The following is a 24,688-nucleotide window of genomic DNA, read 5'->3' on the forward strand; positions in this document are numbered from 1 at the left end:
CACCCCTCCCGCCCAGGTGAGGTCACCAGGGCTGTGGCCAGCTCTAGGGCTACAAAAGCCTCCTGCCGACTCGGGTCCCTCCTCAGAGGCGGCCGCTGGGCTTCTCCCCTTCCTCTGCACCATGGGTGTCGGCTGCAGGGAGGTGGCTGCTCTCTGGGCCCTGGTCCTCACCCTGGCCTGCGCCCAGCACCCAGGTGAGGTTCGTTCCGCCAGCTCCTCCCGCTGGCCACAGCGCCCCTGCCCCTCTGAGTCCAGGGTAGCCTGGTCTGGCTCCGGACAAGCTGAGTGTGTCCGTGAGCAGCTCCCAGGCATGGAGAGGCCCTGCCCTGCTCCAGCTCCTGGGGTGGGGGGTGGGGCTTCGGGGCCGCAGGGGGCCTGAGGGGGGCAGCCGCAGCCCACCCTGCAGTGGGCAGTCCCTGACCCACATGTCTCGGCTCCTCTGCCCCTCTGCGGCTCACAGCTTGCGGCCCCCGGCCCCTGACCCCATCCTCACCTTCAGGGTCCCAGGGTTGGGCCTGGTGACTCTCCTGCCGCGCTGGCTTGCCTCTAAGGACCCCAGAGGTCAGCCTCAGGGTTCTTGGGGTGTCCTTGGGGCCCACACAGCCATCCCTTGGGCCTGCCCTGGCCTCCTGCTCAGTGGCCCTTAGCACCCCAGTTAGAGAAAGCCCCTCCCCACTCTGAACCCCCAGGTCCCCAGCCTGCTGCGAGTGTTCCTGCAGAGCACTGGTGGCCTCCTGACAAGCTGTCGGGACCCCTGCCTTTTACCAAATGACCCTTCAGAGGCTGCAGCACCCGGTGGCTGCTGCCCATTTTGTCCCTCGTTGCAAGCTGGGACATGGGGGCCTGGCCCGTGGTGGACACTCATTGTGAATGAGTGGATGGCCCTGAAGAGAGCAGGTCGGGGCCGGGGACCCCCCAGACGCTCATGGGCCCAGCTGAGGGGCTGCTCGAGAAGGGTCGTGACTCAGCTGTGGGTCTGGGCAATGCTCCCAGCTCCCGCAGCTCCACGCAAAGGGAAGCCCCTCCGAGTGCCCCCTGCCCCCGCTCAGGCCCTGCCTGTCCTCTTCCCACAGGCTGGGCCCCACACAGACCCGCGGAGCCCAGCGAGGAGCACCCGCTGCTCCCTCCCGCCCCCTGGGCGCCCAGCTGTCACAGCTGCCCCACGCGCCCCAGCTGGCAGTCCTTGAGGGGCCACTCGCCTGGGGTGCTCCCTAGCCAGCTCCACCAAGGGGCCAGGACTTGGGGCCTGGGGGACACCCCCACATGCACGGCACCGTTGGTCACCTGCAGGCCGTTTGCCATCTCCCCATCGCACTGCAGAGGGGGCTGGTGGGCCCACTGAGTCCTCGCGTGCCCCCCCCCCGTCTCCCTGTTGAGACTGGTCGCTGAGCTCCACCTCTCATCTGGAGGTGGGGCTGGCAGGTGGCCCCTCCGGGGGGTCTCTGTGCCCGCCGCACGGCGGTCCTCTCCGCTCTGGGAGAGGCGGGTGGCGAGGGGCACCTCCCCCAAGGGCTCCCTGGGAGCTCGCCTGCCCTGCCCTCAGCTCCCGTGGGACTGTCTCCAGCCGCGGGTGCAGATTCTGGCATTGTTGAGATTCTGGGTGCAAAAGGCCTTCTAGGCCAGGCGGGCACAAGCGCTGACCACCCCGGTGGCCTGGGCGATGGCTGAGGGGACCTGAAGGTCGGGGGGAGAGCTGCCTGGTGGGCCAGTGCCTCTGCTGCCCAAGTGTGGGTGCCGGACAGGCAGGGAGGCCGGACCAGGCGGAATCCACAGGCTTGGGAGGCAACATTTGCGGGGTGCAGAAACTCCCCACCCCACCAGCACTGTGCCGGGCAGTGGGGGCGGGAGTGAGCGGCTGTGCATCGGTACCTCTGTTCCCACAGGTGACCCACTCCTCGGGGTGACCATCCTCCCACCTCTGAAGACCACTGCTGTGGTGCGAGGTGAGTGAGACCACCCCCCACGCGAGGCTAGGCTGAGGGGCCTGCGTTTAGGGTCCTCCTCCCTCAGACCTGGGGGCCCCGTCTGGGTGGACGTGGACCAAGTGTTGGAAAGCGCCACCTGGGTCCTGGCAGGACCTCCCCACACGCCCGCCCTCGGCGGCAGCACATCCAGGCTCAGGCATGTGGGGTGCGGGTGGGGGCGCCCTCAGCAGGGCTGGTGCTCTCCTCGCAGCCCAGAACCCCGCCCACAACGGGCGGGTGTGCAGCACCTGGGGCAACTTCCACTACAAGACCTTTGACGGCGACATCTTCCGCTTCCCCGGCCGCTGTAACTACGTCTTCTCTGCACACTGCGGGGCCGCCTACGAGGACTTCAACGTCCAGCTCCGCCGTGCCCAGGAGTCCAACACCACCACACTGACCAAGGTCACCATGAAGCTCAACGGCATGGTCCTCGAGCTGACCAAGGACTCTGTCCTGGTCAACGGCCGCCCGTGAGTCGGGGCCTCTGGATGGCCTGGGGCGTTTCCGGGTGGTCGTGGGAGGGGCGTGGGGTCCCCCGAGAGTGCAGCTGGGTGGGGTGTGCCCCAGGCCCTGAGCTTGGCCCCCTGGGCTCCTGGCTGTCCCTGAGCAGTCCCCTTGCAGAGCTCTGGGGCCTGTCCTTGTCACACTCACTGGCACTGTCCCTGGTATGGTGACCTTGTCCTGTCCTTGGCCGTGGGGACCCTCTGCTGCCCCGCCCTCACACACCCCTTGTGTCTCCGTGGGCCGCTCTCCGCAGGACCCAGCTGCCCTTCAGCCAGCCCGGCGTCCTTGTTGAGCACAGCATCGGCTGCCTGCAGGTGTCGGCCAGGCTCGGCCTGGTCTTCATGTGGAATCAGGACGACAGCCTCCTGGTGGGTCTGGAGGTGTTGGGGGGCCTGCAGCCTGGCAGCTGCCCCCAGAGGGGCAGGGACCGGGGCGAGGGTGGGTGGGAAGGTCAGACCCTGCCCCGCACGGCGTCCCCCTCAGGACAGGCCCTGCTTGGGGTCTTGTGTCTGTGGACAGCTTGGGGACGTCCACGGTCCAGGTCTCCCTGGGCAGCCCCAGCGCACCCTCAGATGAGGCATCCAGCATCCACACTTCATCTGCCCTTTCTGCCTGGGGCGTCCCGGTGGGCCAGATGCCTGACGGGTCCTCTCGTTCCAGCTCGAGCTGGACATCAAATACGCCAACCAGACCTGCGGGCTCTGTGGAGACTTCAACGGTGTCCCCGCCTTCAATGAGTTCTTCTCCCGCGGTGAGCCCTGGCGCGGCTGGCGCCCGTCTGCTCCCGCTCTGTCCCCTGCACCCCTGCAAGGCGGGTGCCGAGTCAGATGTCCCCAACGTGGGAGAACCTGCACCTGCATGCAGCTGCCTACACACGTGCACACACGCACACAGACCAGCACACGGCTGTGAACATGTGCACACAGGCATGCGGACCCGACCACACACGTGCACACACACATGCAGACCAGCACACGGCTGTGCACATGTGCACACATGCATGCAGACCCGCACACAGCTGCCCCCCACACACATATGCACGCAGACCCGCACATAGCTGTGAACATGTGCACACAGGCATGCAGACCTGACCACACATGCGCACATGCATGCAGACCCGCACACAGCCGCACACATGTGCACACAGGCATGCAGACCTGCACACAGCTGTGCACACATGCACACACACAGGGAGAGACCAGCACACGGCTGTGAACATGTGCACACAGGCATGCACACCTGACCATACATGTGCACACATGCACACAGACCTGCACACAGCTGTGAACATGTGCACACACATGCAGACCTGCACACAGCTGTGAACACATGCACACACACACATGCAAACCAGCACACAGCTGACCACATGTGTGCACACATGCACACGGACCAGCACTCAGCTGTGCACGCACCTATCCAGATACACCCACTCACACTCAGGCGATTCCAGTGTGCACACTCGCACTCACACACGCCTGCACAGTTCTGGCACAGAGCGCACTCTCCACAGGGCAGCGGCAGGTCCTCTGTCTCAGCCAGGCTGCTCCGGGAAGCGGGCAGCCCCTGGACACATCCCCTCCCCTGAAGTTAGACCTTGTGACTGCTCTTTGTCTTTGAGTCTTTGCCACCAAGCTGTGGCCTTTTGTGCAACTTGCGCAATCCCCAGGTCCCCTCTGCTGGGCCCATGAATCCCACCCACGAGGGGCTTCCAGCCCTGGGGGACCCAGCCTGCTCATGCGTCCAGTGGCCCTGGCCAGGGAGGCCGGGCCCTGAAGGCTGGCAGGAGCTCAGGGTCACCCTCCCGCCCTCTGGGATGTGTGCTAGCCTCAGCCCTGTGCCCGGAGGCTCCTCACTTCCCTTCAGACCCCCAGACGTCCCGTGGAGCTTTGGCTTAGCCTGGCAGCGTGGGAGGGGGCGGCGGGTGGAGCTGGGCCACCTCAGGCTCCAAGGGTGGCGAGGGCGCACCAGGAACCTGAAGAGCCCGGCTCTGTGCTTCCCGCAGGCACCAGGCTGAGCCCCATCGAATTCGGGAGCCTGCAGAAGATGGACGGCCCCACGGAGCTGTGCCAGGACCCCGTCCCTGTCCCCACGCCCGTGACGGGCTGCTCCACCGGCTTGGTAAGCCCCAGCGTGGACGGGCCGGGGTGAGGCGGGGGTCCTACTCACGGGGCTGTAGGGGGTAGATGGTGAACCCAGCGGCCTTGAGAGCCCGGACTCAGCCACCCCCACTCTGCCCAGGGCCTCTGCGAGGAGCTGCTGCTCAGCGAGCGGTTCCTGGGCTGCCGCCCCCTGGTGGACACCAGCAGCTACGTGCAGGCCTGCCAGCAAGACCTCTGCCTCTGCCGGCACACCACCGACCTCACCAGCTGCACCTGCAACACGCTCGCCGAGTACTCCCGCCAGTGCGCCCACGCTGGAGGGCTGCCCCTGGACTGGCGGGGCCCAGGCCTCTGCCGTGAGTGTCCCCTCGGCCCCTGCCATGCCCTGCTGTCCCACCACGGGCCCTGAGGCAGGGGTAGCAGGTGACGTGGGCCCCACCCTCCTGCCTGCAGCCCAGACGTGCCCCCGCAACATGCTGTACCGAGAGTGTGGCTCGCCCTGCGCCGACACCTGCTCCAACCTGGAGCACTCTCAGGCTTGCGAGGACCACTGCGTGGCCGGCTGCTTCTGCCCCGAGGGTGAGACAGGGCCCTCTCCCCAGCGCTGACCCCCAGGCGGATGGCACTGCTGCCCTCCACCCTGACCCCGCCCATCGTGAACCCCGGCCCGGGGTCTGAGGAGCCCCTGCGGGGCAGGACCGCCAGGGGCAGGAGGCCTGATCCCCCCACATGCTCACACGGTGGACTCAGCCCACCCAGCACTTGCCACACAGACCGCCCGCCTCTGCAGGGATGGTGCTCGATGACATTGGCCAGACGGGCTGTGTCCCTGTGTCTCAGTGTCCCTGTGCACACAACGGAGTCACCTACGCTGCGGGGGCCGTCTACTCCACAGACTGCACCACCTGGTAGGACCCCAAGCCCCACCCTCCCGTCCCCCCAGATGAGCCTTGGGAGGGCTCCTGCTCCGACACCTGACACCCGGGGCCCCAGCAGAGGCTCCCAGACCTACCTCCGCTGTGAGGTGATGAGGGGGTGGGGGAGCAGGCCGGGGGAAGGGGGGTGGGGCTTGGACCCAGGGCCTCCCCCTGCTCTCAGTACCTGCTCTGGAGGCCGGTGGAGCTGCCGGGAGGTCCCATGCCCAGGCACCTGCTCGGTGCTGGGAGGCGCCCACTTCTCCACGTTCGACGAGAAGCCCTACACGGTGCACGGGGACTGCAGCTACGTGCTGGCCAAGGTGCGCTTCCCGGGCAGCATCCGGCAGTGGGTGCACTCCCAGCCCGCCCCCTGCCTGGGCTGCGTGCAGCGGTGGCCACCCGGGGTCCCTGAGCCTGGTCCTCCACAGGGTTTCCGGGGTGGGCGGGGGCGGGGCGGGCAGCGGCAGGCTGGGCGGGGCCTGAGGACCTGTCCACTGCAGCACGGCAGCGGCAGCGCCTTCGCCGTGCTGGCCGAGCTGCGCAGGTGTGGGCTGACGGACAGCGAGACCTGCCTGAGGAGCCTGACTCTGAGCCTGGGCGGGGGGCGGACGGTGAGTGGAGCCTGGGGCTGGGGGCAGGGGGGGCGGCCTCCCGGCCAGGGACCGTGGCCCAGGCGTGGACAGCAAGCGCCAGGTGAGGCCCCAGGACCCTTCCACTCATTCTCTGCGTCCAGCTCTGTGGGTCTTCCCGGTGGACGTCCCCAGAGGAGCTGCTCAGGCAGGCCGCAGGGCCCATGAAGCGGGTGGGAGCTTCTCTGTTTCACAAAATCGCGTCGGCTTTTACACGATTAAAACCCTCCCCAGTCCTTGGTCCTCAGAGGAGAACTTGGGACGAGCACGGGCCCCGTGGATGCGGGCCACCGGTCCTCGGCTCCTCCTCACGGGGCAGGGGTCTCCCGGGCAGGACTGACAGCCTCCGGGGGAGGCGGGGGAACCGGCAGCTCTGCAGAGCCTGCTGCCAACGTGCCTGCTGCCCCCAGGTTGTCACAGTCCAGGCCGGCGGGGAGGTGTTTGTGGACCAGGTCTACACACAGCTGCCCGTCTCGGCAGGTGAGGATGCTGGCCCCGCACCCCGGGCGCCCTGGCCCTAGGACGTCACTGAGACCCCTTCCCCTTGTCCGCAGCCAACATCACAGTCTTCAGACCCTCCACCTTCTTCGTCATCGCCCAGACCAACCTGGGCCTGCAGGTGGACGTGCAGCTGGTGCCCACCATGCAGGTCTTTCTGAGGCTGGCGCCCGAGCTCCGGGGGCTGACCTGCGGTAAGAGGCACCATCCCCTCACCCCAGGTGCCGGAGCCCACCCTTGGCGGCCGGGTCTCATGGGTCTCATGGGCCCTTCCTGTCTCCACGCCCCCAGGCCTCTGTGGGAACTTCAACCAGAACCAGGCCGACGACTTCCGGACCCTCAGCGGCGTGGTGGAGGGCACAGCCGCCGCCTTCGCCAACACCTGGAAGACTCAGGCCGCCTGCCCCAACGTCAGGAACAGCTTCGAGGACCCCTGCGCCCTCAGCGTGGAGAACGGTATGTGGGCGCACCCGCCTGCCTCCTGGGCCAGGAAGCTCTAGGCCTGGCCTCCAGCCATCCACCCAGTCCTGAGGGGGGTCACCGGGTGGTGACTCACCCGCAACTCACCAATAGGTGTATCCATTTCGGCTATGGTGAGTTCGGATGAAAAGGAACGGGAGGCTGGTGGCGTCCGGTAGGAGCCTGGGGGCCTGCTCACAGCGGCAGGTGGGGAGTCCAGGGTGAAAGGGAGGTTCCCTGGCTGCCCCCCGACGCCCTCCGTCCTCTGTCCACAGAGAAGTACGCTCAGCATTGGTGCTCACGGCTGACAGACCCGCAAGGCCCCTTCACCCGGTGCCACGCCGCAGTGAGCCCTGGCACCTACTACTCGGTAACGCCGCCTACCTGCCCCACCCCGCCCCTTGGCCGCATGGCCACCCACTGGGCACCCGGCAGGGCCCAGTGCGGTCTGCAGGACCATGGCCAGGGTCTGGGGCTGGCCCGTCTCCTGGCTTCCCCGGTCCCCCTTCCTTCAGACTCTCACCATGTGCACCTGAGTCCCTCTGAGCCTCTGGCTGAGACTCAGCTGTGGCCGAGGTACTTGGGTGGCTGAAGCTGATGGGCAGGGCTGGACGCGTCAGGTCCTGGAGACCAGGGCCCAAGGGCCTCGGCTCTGCACAGGTTCTGTGGAGGGAGGGTCCCGGAGGAGGCTGGGGCGGCCGTGTGGGGGACGCTCCCTGACACGACGCCCCGTCCCAGAACTGCCTGTTCGACACCTGCAACTGCGAGAGGAGCGAGGACTGCTTGTGTGCCGCCCTGTCCTCCTACGTCCGCGCCTGCGCCGCCCGGGGCGTGCTGCTCAGCGGCTGGAGGGCTGGCGTCTGCAGTGAGTGTGCGGCCAGGCGACTTCCATGGGCCCCTGACCCCTGCACCGAGGCCAGGGAGCCCCTGGATCTTCCCAGAAGGGCGGGCCTGGTAGAGACGGGGAGCCAGGGGGCCCGGGGACGGCCACTCTGTCCTGAGTGCCACCCCCTTCCTGATGTCTCCCAGCAAAGCCCATGGAAAACTGCCCCAAGTCGATGGCCTACCACGAGCACGTCAGCACCTGCCAGCCCACCTGCCGGGCCCTGAGCAACGAGGACCCCACCTGCAGCATAAGCTTCGTGCCCGTGGACGGCTGCACCTGCCCCCATGGCACCTTCCTGGACAACACGGGCAAGTGTGTGCCAGCCACCAGCTGTCCCTGCTACCACGGGGCCTCGGTGATCCCCAACGGGGAGTCTGTGCACCAGCGAGGGGCTGTCTGGTAGGAGCCCTGCAGACGGGAGGGGCAGGGGCAGGAGGGGCGGGGATGGGGGGCAAGGGGGGCAGGACAGGCCGCTCTGACCACCCTCTCCCCCAGCACCTGCACTAAGGGCACACTGACCTGCATCGGAGGCCACACCCCTGACCCAGGTGAGTTGGGGGGCAGGGAGGGAGACAGGGAGGGGCCTCCGTTTTTTCCCTGCGAAGCATCAAAGGTAGATGCCCACAAGTCCGTGAGGGGTGGGGTGGACGTCAGCATCTCCGCCCGGCAGCCTCTGCTCTCTGGGCTCAGCGAGGGGGGTGCGGGGGGCTGTGGGCACACACGTGGCACACACAAGCCAAACATGCACAGGGGCGCACAAACACATGCTGTGCACACACCACCGCACATGCACGTGACAAACACGTGTGTGCACACACTGCGGACTGGGGCGAAGGGAAACACACGTGTGTCCCTCAGAGCAGGCCTGGGAGGGGCAGCCCCTCAGCGGCCCTCCTCCCGCAGCCTGCGCCCCGCCCATGGTCTACGCGGACTGCCGCAACGCCTCCGCGGGGGCCACCGGGGCCGGCTGCCAGAAGAGCTGCCACACCCTGGACATGGACTGCGTGAGTGCCCCACGACCCCGTGGCCCCACCAGCCACCAGCAACCCCATGCCCACTCGCCCCTCCTGGGCCCCCGTGGAGACCCCTGCCTGAGAGCGGTTGGGCCTGCTGTCCCTGGGGCCCTCCAGAGGCCACCTGGGTGGGCGCAGGACCCGCCCCCTGAGGTGTCTGTCCGCCCGCAGTACAGCCCCCAGTGCGTGCCCGGCTGTGTGTGTCCCGACGGGCTGGTGGCCGACGGCGAAGGTGGCTGCATTGCTGCGGCCGACTGCCCCTGCCTGCACAACGAGGCCAGCTACTGGGCTGGCCAGGCCATCCGGGTGGGCTGCAACACCTGGTATGCGGCATCTCGGGGGGCCCCAACCGGGGGGGACTCCTGCAGTGGGTGCTGCGCCCCAGTTGGCGAGGCCTTAGGCCCGAGACCGCACCCCAGTCGGCGCCTGGAAGGCCCCCTTGGAGCCTCTGGGAGGGGCGCCTGGCCCCCGCCCAGTCTGGCTCTGGCCTGACTGGTGCCCCTGCCCCCAGCACCTGTCAAAGCCGGAAATGGCAGTGCACGGGCAAGCCCTGCCTGGCCACCTGTGCTGCCTATGGGGACGGCCACTACCTCACCTTCGACGGGCAGCGCTACAGCTTCAACGGGGACTGCGAGTACACGCTGGTCCAGGTGTGGTCACCGCGTCCCCCCACCCTCCTGGAGGGCCTGCAGCGCCACCCACCGCAGCCTGCTGGGCCTCCGCTCGGGAAGGTGAGTGGGCCGCCTTGTCCCCACAGGACCACTGTGGTGGGAACGGCAGTTCCCAGGACGCCTTCCGCGTCGTCACCGAGAACGTCCCCTGCGGCACCACGGGGACCACCTGCTCCAAGGCCGTCAGGATCTTCCTGGGGGTGAGTGGGGGGAGGGCGGACCCCTCGGGAGGTGGCCTGGGGTCCTCCCAGGCCCTGAGGGACCCCTTCCCTCTCTGTGCAGAGCCACGAGCTGGTGCTGAGTGACGGGAAAGTGGAGGTGACCCAGAAGGCAGCGGGCCAGGAGGCGCCTTACGCCATTCGCCAGGTGGGCATCTACCTGGTGGTGGACACTGAGGCTGGCCTGGTGCTGCTGTGGGACAAGAAGACCAGTATCTTCCTCAGACTCAGCCCCGAGTTCAAGGTGAGGCTCTGCCCCGCCTGCCACTGCCCTCACCCCAGACCATGCGGGAATCGGGGGGTGTGGGGCTAGGGAGAAGGACAGAGAGATAGAGAGCGACGAAGACCGAGAGGGACAGGCAGGGACGGAGAGAGAGGAGGGGGTGGCCTGGCACCCCTGCAGGGAGGAGGCCAGTAGGAGGCGCTGTGCCGTGGTGTCAGGGTCCCATGGCTGCCGGGACAACCCTGACACTCCATCTGGACCCAGAAGTCCAGTCCCAGTGCCACAGGGCTGGCTCCCCCGGGGAGCCTCCTTCCTGCCTCTTCCAGCTTCTGGGGCCACTGGCGCCCCAGGCTGGTGGCTGCAGCACCCCTACCTGCGTCCCCGTGAGCACGTAACTGGTCGGCACGCGTGTCTGTGTGCTCCTATCCTCGCCCCCGGACACCAGCCACTAGATCCGCCCACCCAGTCCGGGACCCCTTCCTCTTTACTTCTTCTTGGCAGAGACCCTGTTTCCACCTAGGGCCACGCCCACGGGTCCCGGGGTCAGCACCCCGGTCAGCACCTGAAAGGCCCCCATAGAGCCTCACAGAGGGGCGCCTGGCCCCGCCCTGCCAGCACCTCGCCTCCCGTCTCCTCCAGGAGAGGCCGGGGTACCGCACGGCGGCCAATGGCTGCGCTCACCCTCAGGCGGCCCCTCCTCCTCCTGGGAGAGGGTGGGGGCCAGGGGCCAGGGGGCAGGGGCCAGGGGCCAGGGGGCAGGGAAGGGGGCTCTGGCCCCTCCTGGGCTTGCCCTGAGCTGCCCCCCACCCCCACTCTCTGCGACGGCAGGGGAGGGTCTGCGGGCTGTGCGGGAACTTCGACGACAACGCCCTCAACGACTTCACCACTCGGAGCCAGTCCGTGGTGGGCGACGCTCTGGAGTTTGGCAACAGCTGGAAATCCTCCCCGTCCTGCCCGGATGCCCCGGCCCCCAGGGACCCCTGCACCGCCAACCCCTACCGCAAGTCCTGGGCGCAGAAGCAGTGTAGCCTCATCAACAGCGCCCCCTTCGAGGCCTGCCGTTCTCAGGTGGGGGGCGGGCAGTGGCTCTGGGTGAGGGAGCTGGGGTTGAGGGCTGGCGGGTGGGGTGGCCTCCTTCCCTCCGAGAGGAAGCTGAATCTGGCCTGGGCTGGGCCTCGGTGGACGGACAATCTTCTCCGCACTGACCACCGAGCATGAGCAGGGCCCCCCGCCCTCGGCCCCCAGGTCGACCCCACCAAGTACTACGAGGCCTGCGTGAGCGACGCCTGTGCCTGCGACTCGGGCGGCGACTGCGAGTGTTTCTGCACGGCCGTGGCCGCCTACGCCCAGGCCTGCCGCGAGGCGGGCGTGTGCGTGTCCTGGCGCAGCCCCGACGTCTGCCGTGAGTGCCCTCGCTCTCCCACGGGTCGGGGGGGGGGGGGCTTTGAAAGGAGAACGAAGGGTTGTGTTGCTGACGGAGACATGGCAGGCGTGGTAGAACTTTCTGGAACCGAAGGGTCCACAGAGCCCCACCCCGACCCCCATCCAGCACAGACGGTTTGGCCAGAGGCCGTCAGAGCTGGGGAGCTGCTGCGGCCAGACCCTCAGCCGGCCAACCGCCCAGCTGCCCACCTGAGCCCCAGAATTCTGGCTCCACGCCCTCCAAGGCCTCATGCAGAGTTATGGGAGGGACAGCCCACAAGACTTGGTGAAGGATCGGGGTGCACGGGGGCTGGCTCGGGGCCCAGGCTGCCCCTCCAGGGTGCTTCCCTGGGGCTCCTATGGGGCAGGTACCCGGCTGCAAGCTGGCCGGCTGAGCGTGGCCTTGCCCCGCAGCCCTGTTCTGTGACTACTACAACCCCCGCGGGGAGTGCGAGTGGCACTACCAGCCCTGTGGGGCGCCCTGCCTTCGGACCTGCCGGAACCCCCGCGGCCAGTGCCGGCACCACACCCACGGCCTGGAAGGTGGGCCGTCCTGGGGCCCTGGGACCCGTGGCGGGCTGAGCTCTTCCCGGCCTCTCGCGGTGCCTGTGCGGTGCTTCCTGGCATTCCCTGTGGTGTGGCGGTGGGGGGGGCCAGGGCTGGGTGAGGCGGCTGGCAGCTCGTCCGGCTGGGACTCAGGCCCCTCTGGCTGCAGGCTGCTACCCCAGGTGCCCCGCGGAGGCCCCCATCTTCGATGAGGACAGCATGCTGTGTGTGGCTGCCTGCCCGTCCCCGCCCCCCCCGCCGCCCTGCCAGGTCCAGGGCAGGTGGTACTGGCCAGGCGTGGCAGTGCCCTCGGACGAGAACTGCTACTCCTGGTGAGCGACTCCGTGGCGGGGAGCCGGGAGCTCGGGGCATTCGCCAGAGGGCCGGGAGGGGTCCCTGCGGCCTGGGTTTCCTGAGGGGCCTCCCAGTTGCCAGACAGGGTGGTGGCCTGGAAGGGGACGGGTGGGGCGGGGGACTGAGCCGAGCCCCCAGGGCCCCAGACAGCTGTCCCAGAGAAGAAGCTGTCATCAGTGTGGGGCCCGCTGGTCACGGATTGGTAGAGTGTGACCACAGGCTCCCAGGGCACCCCTGTGGGGCGGCTGCTGCCTGACTCACCCCCACCCCCGCCCGGGCACCCTGCAAATTCGACTCACCTTCCTCCTTTGCTGCAGTGTCTGCACCGAGAGCGGGGTGCAGTGTACCTACGAAGCTGAAGGTAAGCGTTGGGGGCCTTCCTCGGGTCCGGGGTCTCGGGGCGCCCTCCTGTGCCCCAGGCCCCTGACCTGCCAGGCTGCTCTGTTCCCCACAGCCTGCGTCTGCACCTATGGTGGGCAGCACTTCCGTCCAGGGGACGTCATCTACCACACGACAGACGGCATGGGGGGCTGTATCTCTGCCCGCTGTGGGGCCAACGGCACCATCGAGAGGAGGGTCCACGCCTGTGGCCCCAGCACCCCCGCCCCCACCACCACCTTCTCCTTCTCCACGTTGCCAATTGGTAGGCAGATGCGCAGGGCTGCCCATCTCCCCAAGAACTGATCGGGACGGGGGGTCCCAGGAGCGAGTGGAGGGCAGCCACCTTGCAGCTGCAAAGAGGTGGCCCCCTGGGTCTCTCTGGATGGTCCGGTGTCCCCCAGGCAGTGGCTGCCAGCAGAGGCGCCCCAGGCCAGCTGGGAGGGGGGCATCTGGAAGTCTGCTGCCTCATCACCGCAGCCCTCCCTCGACTCTGGGGATGTCAGGAACTTCTCAGAGGTCCCCCCCAAGAGAAGAGAGTCACCGGAACTCTGCACTCAGGACCACACATCCAGATTCCACCCTGGGGGTGCGTGGGAGCAGGCTTCCCTTCAGTGGGATCCATCTGTCTATTTATTGGAGGCTGTGCGTGCCACAGCAGCTGCGTGCGGGGTGCATCCCGGGGACTGGGCGCCCGTCAGGGACACAGATGGGCAGCCTGATGTGGTGAAACCCCAGGCGGCTGACAGGCGGGGGGCAAGGACAGGGTCAATGTGCAGGGCCTGAAGGCCCCAAGGGAGGGCCGGCCCCTGACACCCGGCCCCTCTGCCGCCCCTTCTGCCTCAGCCGCGAGCTCCCCAGGCCGGCCCAGCACACTCCCCAGCCCTGCCACGAGCCCGGTGCCCACGGGCTCTCTGAGCAGAGCACCGTCCACAGCCGCAGGCACGTCCCCCAGGCCGCAGCCTTCGACGGCCTCTGTCGGCCCCCACCCAGGCTGTGGGGAGGACTGCCAGTGGTCACCATGGCTGGACGTCAGCCGACCAGGAAGGGGCATCGAGAGCGGTGACTTCGACACGCTGGACAACCTCCGGGCCCATGGGTACCACATGTGCCAAGCGCCGAGGGCAGTGGAATGCCGAGTGGAGGATGCCCCTGGAGCGCCGCTCCAGGACCTGGGACTGCGTGTGGAGTGCACCCTGACGGCGGGGCTGACCTGTTACAACAGGGACCAGGCTTCGGGGCTCTGCGACAACTACCAGATCAGGGTCCTGTGCTGCGTTCCCCGGGCCTGCCCCACCTCCAGCGGTCCAGCCCCGACCACCCCACGCACAGCCCGCAGCACCACCCCAGGGGCCACATCCACGCAGGCAGGGAGCACAGCCCGCGTCACCACAGCCAACCCAAGCACCTCCCCTCACACTCACATGACCCCTGCCCCCGGGGCCCCCACACCTGTGAAAACAACTCTCTCCACCCTCAGCACAGTGTCAGTTTCAACAACCGCTATGACGACAACCTTGGGGTCGGGGTCAGGGTCGAGCGCTGCTCCCGGGCCCTCCAAGGGCCCCGGCCAGCCCACCTCGCCGGCACCCAGCCCGATCTCCTGCGCACAGGAGTTCTGCAGCTGGACTGGCTGGATTGATGGCAGCTACCCCGAGGCTGGTATTGATGGTGGAGATTTTGACACTTTCCAGAATCTGAGATCCAAGGGGTATAAGTTCTGTGAGAGGCCCCGCCAGGTGGGCTGCAGGGCGGTGAGCTTCCCCAGCAGGTCGCTGGAGGAGCTGGGGCAAAACGTGCTCTGTGACACCAGCGTGGGCCTGGTGTGCCGGAACCGGGACCAGCGGCCCCCGATCTGCTACAACTACCAGATCCAGATCCAGTGCTGCGAGTGGGTGGACGTGTGCAGGCTCACGGCCGCCTCCGTGACACCAGAGACCACGCCCTCGACTCCACATGGAGCCAGAATCCGGTCACAGGCCACTCGGACCACGGGAACCCGGGAGGCCTCCACACAGCACAGGAGTGGCAGCTCAGTGCATGTACCCCCAGCAACCAAAATCATGCCCAGCACACACGTCACATCACCTGGGACCACCTCCTGCCAGCCACAGTGCACGTGGACCAAGTGGTTTGACGTGGACTTCCCATCCCCCGGGCCCCAGGGAGGAGACCTGGAAACCTACAGCAACATCATCAGCAGTGGAGAGAAAATTTGCGGCCGCCCAGAGTACATCACTCACCTGGAGTGCCGAGCCGAGAACCACCCCGGGGTCAGCATGGAGCGTGTGGGCCAGGTGGTGCGGTGCAGCCCCGATGTGGGCCTGGTGTGCCGCAACCGCGACCAGGAGGGCGCCTTCAAGATGTGCCTCAACTACCAGGTGCGCGTGCTCTGCTGTGAGCCCCGGGAGGGCTGCCCCACCTACCAACCAGTCACAGTACCTAGCACCCCAAGTGTGAGCATCACTAGTACAGCTGAGACCACTTCCCATGTGGCCACAACAAGGAAAACCTCTGTGCCAAAGCCCAGCACAACCTCTGTGCCAAAGCCCAGCACAACCTCTGTGTCAGAAACCAGCAAAACCTCTGCACCAGAAAGCAGCATAACCTCTGTGCCAAAATCCAGCACAGTATCTGTGCCAAAACCCAGCTCAACCTCTGTGCCTAAAACCAGCACAGAATCTGTGCCAAAACCAAGCTCAACCTCTGTGCCAAAGCCCAGCTCAACCGCTGTGTCAGAAACCAGCAAAACCTCTGCACCAGAAAGCAGCATAACCTCTGTGCCTAAAACCAGCTCAACCTCTGTGCCAAAATCCAGTACAGAATCTGTGCCAAAACCAAGCTCAACCTCTGTGCCAAAGCCCAGCTCAACTGCTGTGTCAGAAACCAGCAAAACCTCTGCACCAGAAAGCAGCATAACCTCTGTGCCTAAAACCAGCTCAACCTCTGTGCCAAAATCCAGCACAGAATCTGTGCCAAAACCAAGCTCAACCTCTGTGCCAAAGCCCAGCTCAACCGCTGTGTCAGAAACCAGCAAAACCTCTGCACCAGAGAGCAGCATAACCTCTGTGCCTAAAACCAGCTCAACCTCTGTGCCAAAAACCAGCACAGTACCTGTGCCCAAACCCAGCACATCAGCTCCAGAGACCAGCTCAACCTCTGTGCCAAAACCCAGCTCAACCTCTGTGCCTAAAACCAGCTCAACCTCTGTGCCCAAAACCAGCACAACCTCTCCACCACAATCTAGCACAGGCTTTGTGCCAGAGATCAGCACAGTATTTGTGCCACAACCCAGCTCAACCTCTGTTTCTGCACCTGCCCACACCCACTCCACGCCCAGGACCAACCCCTGCCAGCCACAGTGCACGTGGACCAAGTGGTTTGACGTGGACTTCCCATCCCCCGGGCCCCAGGGAGGAGACCTGGAAACCTACAGCAACATCGTCAGGAGTGGAGAGAAAATTTGCGGCCACCTGGAGTACATCACTCACCTGGAGTGCCGAGCCGAGAACCACCCCGGGGTCAGCATGGAGCGTGTGGGCCAGGTGGTGCGGTGCAGCCCCGATGTGGGCCTGGTGTGCCGCAACCGCGACCAGGAGGGCGCCTTCAAGATGTGCCTCAACTACCAGGTGCGCGTGCTCTGCTGTGAGCCCCGGGAGGGCTGCCTTCTGACCTCGGAGACTCCCTCTAGGACTTCGTCTGCGACCTCCCTGCCCACCTCCGAGCCCACCTCCAGAGTTCTCACTGTGACCACTGCCAGCTCGTCAGCGCCACCCACCCCGACGTGCTACTGCAGCGCGTCTGACAGGCTCTACCCTGCCGGTGGGTGGCGTGTGTGGTGGTCTGTGCGTCTGTCCCGGGCACCCCTCCTCCTGGGGCCGTGGGGGATGGGGCGGGCGTCTGTCTCTGACTGGAGCGGGGCTGTAGACGTCACGGGGATTCATGCCATTGACGTCTGGTGGGGAGGCCCCTGCGCTGCTGACCCATCCCGTTGCCGTGCAGGGTCCATCATATACCAGGAGGCCGACCTCTCGGGCCACTGCTACTACGCTGTGTGCAGCCTGGACTGCCACGTGGTGAGGCAGACTGAGCCCACCTGCCCCACCAGCCCGGCGCTGCCCACACCCTCGACCTTGACGCCTGGATCCTCCCCTTCGGTCCCGGTGCCTGTCACTACACAGGGGTGCCCCAGCGCAGTCCCCCCAAGAATGGTAACATCCCCTTCCTGCCTTTTGTGGGGGCCCCAGGGCATATCTGAGACCCCAGGCTCCTTCCAGTAGGCCTTGGCTTCAGTGAGTGACACTGGGCTTTGCAGGCTGAACCCTGGGGTGTGGCCTGGTGGTCGGCAGTGGGGCCCAAGCTGAGACTCCCCTGGCTGTGGGTGACAGGGGACCAGTGTGCGTGGTCGATGCTCTGGACACGCTGGATAGCTGGAGAGGGTGTGTGGGGTCACAGCGTCACAGGCCGGGGCCCTGAGGGGCGTACCCGGGCAGCCGGTGGGTGGCACCTCAGCTGTCTTTGCTTCTACAGAGAGGAGAGACCTGGGCCATGCCCAACTGCTCTCAGGCCACCTGCGAGGGCAACAACGTCATCACCCTGCAGCCGCGCCCGTGCCCGCAGGTGCAGGAGCCCACCTGCGCCAACGGCTACCCTGCCGTGAAGGTGGCCGACGAGGACGGCTGCTGCCAGCACTATCAGTGCCAGTGTGAGCCGAGAGTGGGGCGGGGCCTGGCGGGGGCGGGGCCCGGCTGGGGGCGGGGGTGGGGGGCACTCAGGCAGGTCGGCAAAAGGACCGCCCAACAACAGCGCTGGCACCGTCCGCCCTGTGCAGCGGAAGGTTCCGTTGGGAGAGGCTGATGAGGGGCGGGACGGGAGACCAGGAGCCCGGCGGGGCGGCCCGCGTGAGCCCCCCTCCCGCGCACAGGTGTGTGCAGCGGCTGGGGCGACCCGCACTACATCACCTTTGACGGCACCTACTACACCTTCCTGGACAACTGCACGTACGTGCTGGTGCGGCAGATCGTGCCTGTGTACGGCCACTTCCGTGTGCTCATCGACAACTACTTCTGCGACTCCGAGGACCGGCTGTCCTGCCTGCAGGCCATCATCGTGGAGTACGGGCAGGACCGCGTTGTGCTGACCCGCAAGCCCGTCCGCGGGGTGATGACCAATGAGGTGGGGCGCCCCCGCCCAGGTTGCGGGGGTGGGCAGGGGACGCGGGCGGCGGCTGACGGCCCGCCCTCCTGTTTCCTCCCGGCCTGCCGCTGCGTCTAGATCCTCTTCAACAGCAAGGTGGTCGGGCCCGGCTTCGGGAGGGACGGCATCGTGGTCTCCCAGGTCGGCATCAAGATGTACGCGAGCATCCCCGAGATCGGCGTCCAGGTCATGTTCAGCGGCCTGATCTTCTCCGTGGCGGTGCCCTTCAGCAAGTTCGCTAACAACACGGAGGGGCAGTGCGGTGAGCCCCGCGCCAGGCCCCTGTCCGCCCCTCAAACGCCTGCCGGGTCCCTGGTCACTAAATGTCACTGCGAGTGTCCAGTGGGAGGACCACCGGCCTTGGCGAGTACCTGGGTGGGGGGCCGGAGCCCCGGGGCCTGCAGGGACACCCAAGGCCCACACCTGTCCACCCGCGAGGGTCCAGCTTCCCGGGGGTGGGAAGCACAGGGAGGTCAGGGGACCCATGGAGTGCAGCCTGGGGATACCAGGCCTAGAGGATGGGGGGCGTGGCTCCGCCGTCCCAGCTGCCCGACTCCCGCCCCCCGCCAGGCACCTGCACGGACGACCGCAAGGATGAGTGCCGTCTCCCCGGGGGGGCGGTGGTGGCCTCCTGCTCCGACATGTCCCGTCACTGGAAGGTGACCAACCCCAACCAGCCGTCCTGCCATGGGCCACCCCAGGTGCCCCCTGCAGGCGGGCCCACGACCCCGCCCACCCCCTGCCCACCCTCGCCCATCTGCCAGCTGATTCTGAGCGAGTGAGGTTCTGGGAGTGCTGGGCATGGGGAGGCGGGGAGACTGCTCTGCTGCAGCCTGGGCGGGGGTCTGGGCGAAGTGGTCCTCCCCCAGGCTGGGAGGGTGCAGGGAATCCAGTGGGAATGTGCAAAGAGACAGGGCCCCGCCTCCGCCAGATGGTCCAGGCCCCAGGGCACGGGGCCCAGGGGCCGGCTCAGCGGCTGGATCCCTCCCTCGGGACCTCCCCGGGGGACTCCTGGGCTACTGGCCGGCGCAGGGCTGCCCCAGGACCCCGTGCGTCCTTGTGCTACAGCGCCTTCAAGCCGTGCCACGCCGTGATCCCCCCGAGGCCATACTACGAGGGCTGCGTGTTCGACCGGTGCCATATGAGCGAGCTGCACGTGGCGTGTGCCGGTCTGGAGCTGTACGCCTCACTGTGCGCGGCCCGCGGCCTGTGCGTCGACTGGAGGGGCCAGACCAACCACACCTGCCGTGAGTGCCCACCTCCCCGCAGCAGCAGGGGCGGGTTCCCTGGGGGGCGGAAGAGGGCGGACCCCAGGGCCAGAGCACACTGGCTCCAGGGCGGACAGGAGGGGCTTCCTGGCTGTAGGCGACCAGCAGGCACCCCAGAGGGTGGCCTGGACATCACCCCTGGCTGGAGCCCTCCCCTCAGGTGCGGCTTCTCTCCCCTGCAGCCTTCACCTGCCCTGCTGACAAGGAGTACCGGCCCTGCGGCCCCTCCAACCCCCCCTACTGCTACGGGGGTGACAGCACCAGCCTCGAGTATGTGCCTGCCCCTCCCTCCCATCGCCCCCAGAGCCCCCAGGGTGGCCTCTCCCTGCCCCGGAGGGCACAGGGGCCAGGCTGACCCTCTGCTTCCCTGCAGGCCCCTTGAGGACATCAGCCCCATCACAGAAGGCTGCTTCTGTCCGGAGGGCATGACGCTCTTCAGCCCAGACACGGAAGTCTGTGTGCACGCGGGCTGCCCTAGTACGTTCCCACGGTGGCCTTGGGGTAGTGCGGTGGGGGAGCCCTCTGCCTGAACAAGCTTTTGGGGGCTGCTGGGCCCACGGTCCTGACCTGAAGGCCGGGTGGGCCATGGCTGCCCAGCAGTGACCTTGGCCTCTGTCCCTCCAGGGTGCCTGGGGCCCCATGGGGAGCCTGTGGAGGTGAGTGTGGCCCGCTGGGCGGCAGGGCTTCCTCTCAGCCCCGGGGACAAGGGCACGACTGTCCCAGCAGATCTGGGGAGGCTTCTGTGTGCAGGTACCCAGGAGGCCTGGCCCTATATGGGGACCCTCCTGCTCTGCTAAGACAATGAAGTCAGGGGCTGGTCACCCACACAGCCACCTGCCCACCCTCCTACTGGCCCCTGGGGGCCACAGGCACTTCCTGTCCCCAGTTGTTTTTAAAAACTTTATTTTTAGAGGGAGAGGAAGGGAGGGAGAAAGAGAAACATCAATGTGTGGTTGCCTCTCATGCGCCCCCTAGTGGGGATCTGGCCCACAACCCAGGCATGTGCCCTGACTGGGAATCGAACCGACAACTCTTTGGTTTGCAGGCCAGCACCCAATCCGCTGAGCCACACTGGCCAGGGAGACTTGCCGCCCTTTTAAAGCCCCTTCCCTCAGGTTCCCCTGCATCCCAGCCTCTGGAGCTGCCTCTGGGACAGGCAGGTGATGCAGGGCCGGGCTCCCTGTGCCTCCCTTGCAGCTGGGCCACACGGTCACCTTCGACTGCCAGGAATGTACCTGTGAGGGCAGCACGTGGACCATGAGCTGCCGGCGCCAGCCCTGCCCCCTGCCCCCCGCCTGCCTGGAGCCCGGGTTCGTGCCTGTGCCTGAGGCCCCCCAGGCCGGCCAGTGCTGCCCCCAGTACACCTGTGGTGAGCCCTGGGCTGGCGGGGCGGGGGGCAGGCTGCTCCCCTCACATCTGCCAAGGGCCACACACAGGCCACCTCAGGGCTGGCAGCTGGGGACATAACCAAGGAGGACAGGGCAGCCCCTGCCCCTGCTGTGGCCTCATCGGTGTCTCCAGTGGGTGTACCGGGCTGGCTGGGAGCCTCTCCTGGGGGGGCGGCCGTGTTCCCTGGAGAGCCCTGGGGACAACACTCAAGTCTGAGTGCCTCTTTGTATGCACCGCACCACCCGCAGCCTGCAATGCCAGCTACTGCCCAGCGCTTGCGGGCTGCCCCGAGGGTTCCCGGCAGACCGTGAACCATGAGGAGGGGGCCTGCTGCCCGAGCCAGAAGTGCAGTGAGTGTCCCGCCAGCGGCCCTGGGGACCCAGCCTCGCTCGGGGTGCAGCTCGGAGGGGCCACTGGGAGCGTGGGCACTGCCTGTGCGCAGGAGGCTGGGCAGCGCGGCTGTGGGGGCAGGGGGGCGGAGGGGGTGAGGGTGGGGGCGGTGGGCACCGAGGGCGGGTCTGCAGGCCTCTGCTCCTCCCACACAGGCTGGACAGTCTGCAGTGTGAATGGCACCTTGTACCAGGTGAGAACGGGCTGGGGGTCGGGTCCCCGCTCTGGTCTGAACATGATAAGGCCCCCAGCCCAGACTCCGGAGATGTGACCTCCACAGAGGCTGTGTCCCTGAGAAGGGTCACGGGGGTGGGGGGCTGGGAAGGTCCCCCAGGTGTGGAGGGGCTGTCTGGGCTGACTGGACGCCTGCTCGCTGATGCTGGCCGCCCTGACCCCGCAGCCCGGCGCCGTGGTCTCCTCGAGCCTCTGCGAGACATGCAGGTGTGAGGTGCCCAGTGGCCTCCAGGTGGACGCCTTCAGGATCAGCTGTGAGACCGAGACCTGCAGCACCCTCTGCCCTATGGTGAGTGCCCGCTGCTGCCCCCACGCCTGAGCTCCCCACGCAGCACCCACAGGGCTCAGGCGCACGTCCACCCCTCCCGTAGGGCTTCGAGTACCGGGCGCAGAGCAGACGCTGCTGCGGGTCCTGCGTGCAGGTGGCCTGCGTCATGAACGCCAGCGATGGCTCTGCCCACCTCTTCCAGGTGAGTGGTGCCGGTGGGGCCTTGCGGGAGTCCCGGGCTGGGCAGGACACTGCTGCCCTCTGACTGGCTGGGGACAAAGGCACCCTAGGGGCCCCAGGGATGCCAGGCTCTGGCCAGGCCCACCTCAGCCTGTGGGGACCACCTTGTGGGGACAGTGATGGGCTGAGCGGGAGGGGCCCCGGGGTGTCAGGGCCCGAGAGAGATGTCACTGCAGGGCGTGCTCCTGGCAGAGGCAGGCAAGTGGGGAGGGGGGGCCCCTTCGGGAGCCACAGAGTAAGGGCAGACAGACGTGGCACCCACCCCTGCTCTTGGGGATGGACTCACCTGCTGGCCCCGACCCCTCCAGCCTGGTGAGTCCTGGTCGGACGCTGGGAACCGCTGTGAGACCCACAAGTGTGAGAAATACCGGGACGGGCTCACGGTGGTGACCGTGAAGAAGACATGCCCCTCGCTCACCTGCCCGGCGGTAAGTCCCAAGAGCCCGGCCCAGCCTTGCCCAGAGTGTACGGGGGCAGCACGCAGGGCCAGCAATGGCGCCGCTGTCTTGCTCCACGCCGAGCCTGGCCCTGCGTCCCTGTTGCCCTCTTCTGCGTGGACCAATTCAGCACTAACGCCCACCGCCCCCCCCCCCTTGTGGGCCCAGGACCAGGCTTGGCTGAGCGAGGATGGCTGCTGCCTGTCCTGTCCTGAAGGCCAAACCCAGAACAGTGAGTGGGCCTGTCTGTGGGGGTGGGGAGGGCGCCTCGGCGAGCACTGGCCGATCCTGACCCCCCCCCCCCCCCCGCACGCCCCTCCCCAGGGTCCACCTGCGCTGTCTACCACAAGCTGGAGGTCATCCGCGTGCAGGGCTGCAGCTCCCCGGGGCCGGTGCGCCTGGCCTACTGCCAGGGCAGCTGCGGGGGCACCACCACCGTGTATGTGCCCCCCCCCCTGCATAGGCTGCAGTGTTGGCAGACAAGGGGCGGGACAGGAGGGGGAAGCAGCAACTCAGCCCCCGAGGGCCCTGGGCGGGGAGGGGCCAGCGAGGGTCTGGCTGGGCTCTCGGTGAAACTGAGGCCCTGGGCCTGTGTGGAGTGCCCCTGGCCTGAGCGGGGCGGGGGGCCCGGCGCTGAGCGGCCCTGCCTGCAGGTTCTCCCTGGCGGCCGGGCAGCTGGAGCATCACTGTAGCTGCTGCCGGGAGCTGCGGGCCTCGCCCAGGACCGTGACTCTGCGCTGCGCCGACGGCTCCAGCCGGGCCTTCAGCTACACCCAGGTGGAGGAGTGCGGCTGCGCAGGCCTGCACTGCGACACCCTCGGCGGCGACCTCCTCGGCCAGCGCCAGCGCTGGAGCCGCGGGGCCCGGGCCTTGCCCGCAGCCTGATGGGCCGCCCCTCCTGACAGATCCCTCTTCATTCCCCGCAGTCTGGCTTCCAAGGCAGCAGCCTGAGCCCCGGGCTGGGGGGCCGAGCCCAGGATGAACTGTCCAGCCCCTTTCCCTGTCTGGCGCCTAGACGGGGTGGGGGGGCAGGGGCTCCTTTGGCCATGGGTCCAGCCGCCCCGCCCAGACATCAGCTCCGCGTGGGGTCTCGTCCATGCCAGTCACCTGGACACAGGATCGGCTGCTGGCCAGCTGCCAGGAGGCAGAGCCCCACTTCTCCTCCACCTGGGCCTCGGGAGGGGCCAGCTGTTACAGAAATACACGCGGAGTGTTTTGCAAGTCCTGGTCTGTGTGATTTTTAAGCTCATCCATAAAACCCAGGACCGAGGGAGGGAGTGGGGGAGGGAGTTGTGCCTTTCGGGCTCTCCCATCACACCGGAGCCCAGCTGTGTGTGCGTGCGTGTGAGTGCACCTGTGTGCTCACGCAGGCGCTCCGAGAACGCCCCCTGCAGAGGCCCTGTCACTGCCCCCATTCGGCCTGCAAGCCTAGCCCCGCCCTGAGAACGCCCACGTGCTAAAGCCTGTCCCCCTTCAGTGGAGGCCCCAGGGAGCCCTAGACACCCCCAGCCACATATGCCACAGGCTGCACTGGGGAGGGCAGGGGGGCGTGGAGGGCGCCCATCACCCAGACAGAGGGAGCAGAGGGTGGGGGCACAGGGAAGCCAAGGTCAGCCCCAGAGCCAGGCTGGTCCTGTGCAGTAATGGCAGTGGGGGGTACCCAGGCATGGGGAGGGCTGCTCAGAGCCGGCCTCAGACTGCTGAGCCCCACACTGCTGGGCCACCACCTGGGCTGGATGTGGATGGGACCAGGGGCTGGCAGGCTGGGCAGTTCTGGCCACCGGGGGACGTCTTGGGGCTCAGGGTCCTGTGGACACCGGGCAGGGGCTGAGGAACCAGGAGTGGACTCTGGGTGGAGGGTGATGTCCAAGCACATGTCTTCCCCAGTCTCACAAAGGGAAGCTGAGGCCCGGGCACAGCAGCTGGAGGTCAGCAGCCTGGGGCAGGAAGCTGGCCCCATGTCCCCACGTCTGGTGGTGGTTCCCAGTCTCAGCACCTGGAATCGATGCCCAGGGCTCTGTCCCCAAAGTCACACTGCGTTGGTGGCAAAAACCAGCCCCACCCTGCAAGGTGGGATTGTGGCCACAGGGCCAACCTTCCACCCCCAGGATTGGGCCACCTCGGGGGGCAGCACCGTGGCCCGCGCACCTCTGGCTTGGCCTGGGGTTCGGGGTGCTGCATCGGGGTCCCGGGGACTCTGCATGTCCGTCCAGGACAGCCCACCCCCTGGACTTCAAGGCTGAGAGGCCCCTGGGTGAGGCTGGGTTACTGGTGGCCTTTACCCCCGTTGTCCACCCCACCCTTGAGTCCAGGCCTGAGCAGGAAGGGCCATGTCCTGGCCCAGTCCCCCAGCCGTCCCTCTGACAGGCTGTATGCGGCAGAGCTGACCTCAAGCCTGACCCCTCCGGTCAGTGACCAGGGGAGGGGCTGAGGGCTCTGTGACCCTGGCCCAGCAGGAGCAGTCTGGGAGCTGGTGGGT

General features: G+C 67.4%; 1 protein-coding gene across 3 annotated transcripts; it reads left to right on the plus strand.

Annotated features, from left to right (window-relative positions):
* The first annotated feature begins 101 nt into the window (after positions 1-101).
* MUC5AC (mucin 5AC, oligomeric mucus/gel-forming) lies at positions 102-23,430 on the plus strand. Of its 3 annotated transcripts, none has more exons than XM_053924121.1 (48): positions 102-194; positions 1,884-1,943; positions 2,176-2,437; positions 2,725-2,839; positions 3,132-3,222; positions 4,477-4,592; positions 4,713-4,929; positions 5,027-5,152; positions 5,364-5,481; positions 5,672-5,810; positions 5,991-6,101; positions 6,530-6,599; positions 6,674-6,811; positions 6,909-7,073; positions 7,352-7,446; positions 7,815-7,941; positions 8,106-8,361; positions 8,458-8,510; positions 8,866-8,966; positions 9,147-9,298; positions 9,487-9,625; positions 9,733-9,846; positions 9,929-10,108; positions 10,916-11,155; positions 11,333-11,489; positions 11,924-12,052; positions 12,225-12,387; positions 12,727-12,770; positions 12,864-13,052; positions 13,634-16,609; positions 16,790-16,998; positions 17,318-17,492; positions 17,712-17,962; positions 18,062-18,245; positions 18,554-18,761; positions 19,052-19,230; positions 19,434-19,521; positions 19,625-19,728; positions 19,876-19,907; positions 20,449-20,620; positions 20,889-20,990; positions 21,186-21,223; positions 21,431-21,553; positions 21,636-21,734; positions 22,081-22,200; positions 22,378-22,441; positions 22,534-22,648; positions 22,863-23,430. In XM_053924121.1, the coding sequence occupies exons 1-48, from the start codon at positions 122-124 to the stop codon at positions 23,092-23,094; spliced, it is 9,411 nt and encodes a 3,136-aa protein (XP_053780096.1). In that variant the 5' UTR covers positions 102-121; the 3' UTR covers positions 23,095-23,430. The 3 variants fall into 3 exon arrangements, with proteins under 3 accessions (XP_053780096.1, XP_053780098.1, XP_053780097.1); XM_053924123.1 differs by having other exon boundaries at positions 23,136-23,430; XM_053924122.1 differs by having other exon boundaries at positions 8,106-8,274.
* The last annotated feature ends 1,258 nt before the right edge of the window (positions 23,431-24,688 follow it).

The sequence above is a fragment of the Desmodus rotundus genome, chromosome 5 (assembly GCF_022682495.2).
Source record: "Desmodus rotundus isolate HL8 chromosome 5, HLdesRot8A.1, whole genome shotgun sequence".
NCBI classification, from domain to species: Eukaryota; Metazoa; Chordata; class Mammalia; order Chiroptera; family Phyllostomidae; genus Desmodus; species Desmodus rotundus.